This window comes from Ruditapes philippinarum, unplaced genomic scaffold (assembly GCF_026571515.1).
Source record: "Ruditapes philippinarum isolate M1 unplaced genomic scaffold, ASM2657151v2 ctg3865_1_1_1_1, whole genome shotgun sequence".
Lineage (NCBI taxonomy): Eukaryota > Metazoa > Mollusca > Bivalvia > Venerida > Veneridae > Ruditapes > Ruditapes philippinarum.
In genome coordinates, this window is record NW_026859436.1 from 76780 (window position 1) to 85273 (window position 8494).

Below are 8494 nucleotides of genomic sequence, written 5' to 3' on the forward strand. Positions count from 1 at the left end.
AACATGACTATGTCCATTTCCATTAATGGCCATATATACATGTTTGCATTATGTAATAATTTGTATTATCACCCTGTGATATCACATTTTTTATTAACATAATTTTTTTCTGAAAATAGGCCGACATAACAAAATTATGCCGGCATACATCTAAAACAAGAGCGATCAGTGATCACATGTGTCGCCTCATGATGGCCAATTTCATGTTGGGACAAGTTTTGTGACAGACGGACAGTAACACAACTAGACTTGGTACTGATCATTCCTGTAAAGTTTGGATAAAATTGCACCAGTAGTTTATGAGGAGTAGTCCAGACAAGCTTTTGTGTATCTGGCAAACACACAGAAACAAGAGCTGTCCGTAAGACAGCGCGCTCGACTTTTTTAGTGCTTGCCTATAATACAAAACATTGACAGTTAAGGGCCATAATTCAAATAAAATCTTTGACAGAATTACCTTCTCCTGGACATGTTTGGGAATCATGATTGTAAACAAGTATTCCAACTTTCAAATTAATATCTCAAACAGTTCAGTCAAAAAGTGGACTGGTACTAAAAACTTAACCAAGATTCTAAGTCGATAAAAGGCCTTAATTTTTAAAACAAATCCTTGACAGAGTTACCTTCTCTTGCGTACAGATGGGGGTAATGATGTGAAATAGCATTAAAAGTTTCAAAGCAATATCTCAAAGGGTTAAGGCAATAAGTGGATTTTACCCATATTCAATGTATTTTCTAAGTCAAAAAGGGGCATAATTCTGTCAAAAACCTTGACAGAGTTATGTCCTCTTGTCTGTTGATGAAGGTCGTGATGGTAAACAAGTATGGTCAGTTTCAAAGCAATACCTCCAATGGTTTTGAAATAAAGTGAGGTGGTACAAAAAACTTAACCAAGATTCTAAGTCGATAAAAGGCTTAATTTTTAAAACAAATCCTTGACAGAGTTACCTTCTCTTGCGTACAGATGGGGGTAATGATGTGAAATAGCATTAAAAGTTTCAAAGCAATATCTCAAAGGGTTAAGGCAATAAGTGGATTTTACCCATATTCAATGTATTTTCTAAGTCAAAAAGGGGCATAATTCTGTCAAAAACCTTGACAGAGTTATGTCCTCTTGTCTGTTGATGAAGGTCGTGATGGTAAACAAGTATGGTCAGTTTCAAAGCAATACCTCCAATGGTTTTGAAATAAAGTGAGGTGGTACAAAAAACTTAACCAAGCTCAATACACTTTCTAAGTCAAAAAAGGGCCATAATTCTGTCAAAAACCTTGACAGAGTTATGTACTCTTGTCTGTAGATGGAGGTTATGATGGTGAACAAGTATGGTAAGTTTCAAAGCCATACTTGTAATACTTCTGAAATAAAGTGGGGTGGTACGAAAAACTTAACCAAGGTGTGACGCCAACGCTAACGCCGACGCCGACGCCGGGGCGAGTAGGATAGCTCCCCTTTTCATAGAAAAGTCGAGCTAAAAAACACCTTTTTATCAAAGGGCCATAACTCTGCCAAAAATCATTCAACCGGAAAACCGATGCAATATGCCCAAGGACTTGAGCTACAGATCAATCCTGTAAAGTTTCATTGAAATTGCATTAGTGGTATAAGAGAAGTAGTCCGGACAAACTTTAAAAATAAATATTATTAAAGGGCCATAACTCTGACAAAAATCATTGAACAAGAAAATGCTGACAATATGCACAAATAGACTTGGTACTGATCATTCCTGTAAAGTTTGGATGAAATTGCATTAGTAGTTTATGAGGAGTAGCCAGTTTTGTGACAGACGGACAGACAGACGGACAGACAGACAACGGAGAAGTGATCCCTATATGTCGCCACTACTCACTAAAAGACAACTGTGAAATCATAGTACTGAATCAAATTGACACTTATAAAGACAAAAGTTTACCTTATCAACTTTATCTACATTTTCATAAAAGACAGAAGCTAAAGCTCTCAATATTTCTGGTACTGCCCAGCTCTGACATCTCTCTACAGCCTTGATAAAATAATCTGTTACAGTTCCTATACATTCATCACTCAACTGTAACTGAAAATAGATAGTTAAAAAATATAGAAAATGTGAAAATAGATTAATATCAAGAAAATGTGAAAATAGATGATTAAAATCAAGAAAATGTGAAAATATATGAATAAAATCAATAAAATGTGAAAAAGATTATCAAAATCAAGAAAATGTGAAAATAGATAGCTAAAATAAAGAGAATGTGAAAATAGATGATTAAAATCAACAAAGTGTGAAAATAGATGATTAAAATCAACAAAGTGTGAAAATATATGATTAAAATTATAAAAATCAAGAAAATGTGAAAATGGATGGTTAAAATCAAGTAAATAATTATATATTATTTAAAATATAATTATATAATAATATTGATCGTGTAAACATATAAGTCTTGTCTTGCAGTACTTGTATATATATTGTATCAGGAGTTAACTGGACAAGGTAATTATTTTTATTTTCATAGACTTCCAAAATCATAACATATACCATCTGTTTTCTCTTCCAGTTGTTGGTGATCTGACAAAGTTTAACTACCAGCCTGTCTTCATGCAGTGGTATTGTTGAACATAGCTTCTTTAATAAAGTATTTCCATTCTGTAACAGAGATCAAAACAATGTCATCCAACAAAAAGGCTTAGAAGTTAGTATTAAACATACATGTACACAATTTGTATGTATATGGCATTGGTCTCAATTTCACTTTATCACATAATAATTTCTCATAACCATTTGTCAATCTCAATAAGAAGGCCATGATGTCCCTGTATCGCTCACCTGAGATGCTTTGCTGGAAAAGGTCACAAATTTATTTTTTAATATAAAAGTCAATGAGGACATTTCTTACTCAAGCTGCATAATTTTAAAATACTCGTTGATGCCTGCTACGAAACACTTTATAACAAATATCTAAGCCCTTGGCAAAGAAGTTTCACAAAAGAAGACTTAATCAAATGCACTTTGCTATGTAACTTACTCTTTATAAACTAAATGAACCCTGTGGCAAAAAACAATTTTGACTCCAGGTGCATGATTTATATAACTTTTGTAGTTTAAAGAGATTTTAGTTCATAAATTTATGCAAACTATAAAGTGACCTTATGATTTTTTACCTTAGCTGCTTGACCTACGTTACTTTGTAGAGGTCCACTAAAGCAATACAACTTATAGAAAATATCAAGAGACTGTAATAAGTTGTTGCTGAGAAAAATGTTGCAAAAATTTTCTACCATTGACAATTAATGATGAAAATTTAGCTAAGTCTGTAAACAGGAAGTGGATGAGTGATATATCTGAAATCAAATTCCATGGTATGGGACCACTTGGTAATGCTGCATACCAAATATCAAGAGGCTGTGATAAGTAGTGCTGTGCTTAAATTATTGACAGATTCTGCAAGCGCTTTACGAAAGTGTACAGTAAACAACTGAACTCTTGAAATCAAAAAAATAAAGTGAGCACCATGATGAATTTTATGGCATAGCAGCAAGATTGATTTGAAAATTAAGGCACAGTGGGAGTGCGATGCTTAAAGCGCCTGGGGAAAGGCCTGCATTTATTTTTGCAAAATTCCATCAAAAACTTTATTTATGGATCAATCATAAAAACATCAAGTGTCTGATATAACATAACATAATATATGTGTTCTAAGCAAAGATGATTTCAAACAAGTATTAATTATTTTACAATTTTTAAATTTCTATTTGTTACTGTTATCAAACTTAACTCTTAATAATTGTTGCCTTATAGGGTTGATTAACCAAAAATCTATATCTTAACAGGTTTTTATTGTAGGGTCGAGTTTATCCCTTACCATGTGTCAGTGCATAGTGCAACGCAAACAGGACGTTTCGGCCCCAAAACAATCGGCCCCTTTGCAAAAATCGGCCCCTAGACGTTTCGGCCCTTTTTTGCAAGACATTTCGGCCCTTTTTTTATTACAGTTTTATTAAAGGAATTTTTATACTTAAAATCGTTAAAAATTGTAGTATATTGTTTGAATGAAGACACTTTAATCCTTAATTAATAATCCATTATAGATCTATCGATCTCTTAATTTATCTACATTGTATTTAGATAAATGCTTTTTTTTCAATTTTATCTATATAAGACAGTAGACAAACTGCAAAAACTTTTTAATTAACAAAGTTAATTACATTTATTATTATACCCCCAAATCATTATCTTTTGATCACTATTTATCATTTTACAGCTTTTTAACTTTTTAGATATATATGTTGTTGTTGTTGTTTTCAAGGTGTAACAAAATAATTATTTATAGCTTATTGCTAATTGCTAATTAGTGGCTAGTAAGATCAAAGATTTTTAACTTATGATTTTTTATAATTTTTTTTGTTAATATATCAAATTATTATTGTAAAGTTGATTAAAAATCTGTCACTTTTATTGTAAAAATGAATGTCATGTGTAAAAAAATTCTGTTTACAATGTATTGTTTGTTAGTACAAGTATAATTTTTTTTAACTGTTATGCGTTGTTTTGCATTGCTGAAACTCGGCACTTACAATTCATTTAAAAGTTGTTGATAATAAATGTTTGTTTCATGTATTGTTTTGTGTCTTGCTTTTAAATTGTTCAAATTTTTAAAAAATGCTTGTTGATAATAAGCAGATACAAATCTGTTTCAGTGTTCATGTACTATGTTCTGTTTAATAAAGTTTATGTTCTGTTCTGTTTGTTTAGATAACTACTATTTAAGCCTCATTCAATTACAAAATCATAATTTAATTATTCAATTAATTCTCTATCTCTGGATACTGCCTACCCCTCTTACGAGTGTTAAAGGCAGGAATTTAGTGCATGTCGGATTGTTAGTAAAAGGTGAAAAGAAAAACTAAAAAAGAAAAGTAAAAACATTGACATGCTTGGAAGGTGAGACTGAAAATGTATTCTAGTCATGGTTAAAATGTTAATAGTGAAACAAGATGATAAGAGATAAAAAAGTTTAAAAACACTGGGAGTAAGACTAGTACTGCAAACCCACCACTGCCTGTTTGAACTGACTCAGGTTGGGCAGGGTGGCAATGTTACTAGGAAGTTTATTCCATAGTATAATGCTATGAGGGAAGAAAGAGTACTTATGGTAGTCAGAGGATACCTGTATTTGGCGTAGGGATAAGGGATGCATATGTCTGGTTAATCTATGTGGGGTTTGAACATAAGTTGGGAGATTAATTGCAACTAGGTTATGGTATATCTTATAAAACATTATCAGTCTACAGTCCAATCTGCGATGTTCAAGGGATCGCCAGCCCAGTTCTTCCTGCATGGCTGTGACACTAGAGTGAGGGGAGTAATCCCTTTTAACCCATCTTATTGCACGTCTCTGGATCATCTCAACTTTGTCAATATTGGTTTTAGTGTAAGGAGACCAAATAGTTGAGGCATATTCAACCTGTGGGCGGACCAGGGACTTGTATGCTAGTTCTTTCACTTTCTCATTTTTAGTAATGACATTTCTTTTAATAAAGCCAAGGGATCTGTTTGCATTGGAAGTTATTCGAGATATATGTGTATTAAATTTAAGGTCAGCAGATAGATCTAGTCCGAGATATTTAGCATTTGTAACAGACTCTAGGACTTGGCCATGGAGCATATATTTGTGTTTAATTATGGTTTTATTTTTGGTGATATGGATGACTTGGCATTTTGAAGGGTTAAACTCCATGTCCCACTGCTTCTCCCACAGAACCATATTGTCTAGATCATGTTGGAGAGTTGGGGGGTCTGAGGAGGAATTGATGGTTAGGTATACAGCGGTGTCGTCTGCAAATAATCTGACTTGGGATTTAAGGACAGAAGATGGTAGCTTGTTGATATATAGAAGGAAACAAAGGGACCCTAGGACAGAGCCTTGGGGCACTCCAGAGGAAACTGGGACTTCAGATGAGCAGTCACTATCCACAACTACTGTCTGTCTACGGCCAATAAGGAAGGACTGTATCCAGTTTATAATCTGAGGACAAACACCATGTTCTTGAAGGGTATCTAAGAGTTTAAGATGGTTTACTTTATCGAAAGCTTTGGAGAAGTCAAGAAGTATGAGATCTGTTTGTTTGCCATTTGAAAGGTTGTACACAAGGTAATCAGTAAGTTCAATGAGTTGTGTCTCACATTATCGTCTTTCTCTGAATCCATGCTGAAGATCAAAGAGTATGTTGTGGGTGGTAAAGTGAGAGGATAGTTGAGAGGCAACTATGTGTTCAAGTGTTTTACAGAGGATGCATGTAAGGGAAATTGGGCGATAGTTTGCTGGATCACTTGTATCACCTTTTTTGTAGACAGGGCATAGGTTTGCACGGGTCCAGTCATTGGGAATATTACCGGTGGTCAGGGATTTTTGGAAAAGAACTGCAACGATGTCAACAATCTCTTCTCTCAGCTCCTTCAGGACAATTGGTCTAATGTTGTCAGGGCCGGCAGCTTTGTTGGCATTGAGGTTGGCGAGGAGCTTTAGTACACCTGCCCTACTGATGATGATGTTATTCATTTGTGGGTACTGACAATACTTTCTGGGATCCATGAGTCTCAGTTCTCTCATTCTTTTTATTCATTTATTGAAATGCCGGTATAAACACCTAAAGGTAAGACTTATTCTTAACTAAATATGGGGCCGATTTGGTAAAAGGCCAAAACGTCCGGGCCCGAAACGTCTGGGGTAATTTGGGGCCGATATGTCTTGGGGCCAAAATGTCTCGAAATCAGTGCAACCACTCTAAATTTTAATAGTTTTAAATTTATGAAAATTATCAAAATTGCCAAAAAGAGGTGAATTTATATATCGCCTGACATTCAAAATTGTTAATTCAATTTTTACAGAAGTTTCACAGAGAGGAGATATGAGGTTCCGACTTATATCTCGTTTTTAATCATTTGGTACGATATTATTTGGGTACGAAATTTCAGCTTTTAACGTATTTACCTGTTCACTCACGATGACAGTGGAATATTCAAGCGAATTTAACTGATCGAGCAGTAAATTTAGGTCAGTCTTTCCTGCCTCTCCATCATTATATGTAAATTGTATCAATTTTGAATAGCAATACTTGAATTTTTCTCGATCCGCACAGGCATAATTTGCGGCTACAGCCATGTTTGTTTAGTTAGGAAATGACTAAAATTTGACGAAAGGAACGAAAGGAAGCGAAAGGAATTTTAACGCGTTCGAAAAAATTAAAGGCACATCATGCTTCAAAAAAAATCTTTAGAAAAGGTAAACATGGGTTTTATGAAGTTTAATTAATAATATTTTACAAAAAAAAAAGAAAAAAGATTTATGACAAAATAACCAATCATATATAATATATGTGAATTTAAGTGTGCATAGGGAATAAATACTGTGGTGCTGCAAGTACCCAAGCGCACCATCCAGAATATTTTAATTACTATTTTTCAAATTTCATGTTGTCAACAAATAGAAATAACTTCAGGTTATAATTAAAACAAATGTACATATAAGTTAACAAACAAATTACAATTGACACAATATAAACAAATCTAAGGAAAATGTATATGAAATGATTGGAACCTAAATATATTTATAGTAGGCCCTATATATATGGATGAAATTTTAAAAAACAACTTTTCTTGGTTGTTTTATTAAAAATAAGATGTTTTGAAAACATTTTGAATGAAGAAATATTTTATTAGTGCAAAAATAATTTATTTATAAAAATAAGTAGGCGTGATCATGTACATGTATATACTATCCAAGACACCGACTGCCTGTGATTCTGCATATTTGAAAAATCTAACTCCAAATATATGCTTCTTTAAATGTCAGGCGTACTTAAGGTTTAGCTTGAAGCACTTCATGTTGTTTTAATTAAGAGAAACATTTACTAGATAAATGCTAGAATACAAAGATCGAGGCACATCAAACAAAAAAAAAGCAAATCTGTTTATAATTTATTTATGATTTATTTAATTTAGTGTGTTATTTTTACTGTTCATATAGTTGTATCCCATAGGATGTAAGCCTTTAGCTTTATGGCCAATCATATGGAAGCATAATACATACAACTTAATTTATATAATTATATTTCTGTTGTATTTTTTAATGTTTTAAATACATGTTGGCAATGTATGTGTTTATATATATTTCCCCGAATAAAGTAAGAGAAAATATTAATAAATAAACCTTACTTAAAACAAGATATGAAACTCATATGGTTTACACAATAAAAAATTGTATGAATCACAATGAATGGAATAAAAAAATTGGACACAAAATGTAGTTTAGTGGTTTTTCATTCATTCATTCATTCATTCATTCCTTGTTCGTTCATTCGTTCCCTTGCTCGCTCGCCTTCAGGACTGCCCGCCTGCCTGCCTACCCATTTATTTATTAATTTATTAAGAGACATAGATAACAGAGATATGCAACTTCCTAGACACCTTCTGTTACAAATGTCTATTTTTATCTACATCTCTGATTTATTAAAAAAAAT

At 33.0% G+C, this 8494-nt stretch overlaps 1 protein-coding gene across 1 annotated transcript in view; it reads right to left on the minus strand.

The window, feature by feature from the left end:
• Window positions 1-7184, minus strand: part of LOC132756523 (HEAT repeat-containing protein 6-like) — a 29952-nt gene extending 22768 nt beyond the window's left edge. The window contains exons 1-3 of the mRNA XM_060747616.1: window positions 6967-7184; window positions 2514-2621; window positions 1911-2051 (exon numbers count right to left, since the gene is read on the minus strand). Of these exons, the coding sequence (XP_060603599.1) occupies window positions 1911-2051; window positions 2514-2621; window positions 6967-7137 (420 nt within the window). The 5' untranslated portion in view covers window positions 7138-7184. The remainder of the gene's footprint in view (window positions 1-1910; window positions 2052-2513; window positions 2622-6966) is intronic.
• Between the last annotated feature and the right edge of the window lie 1310 nt (window positions 7185-8494).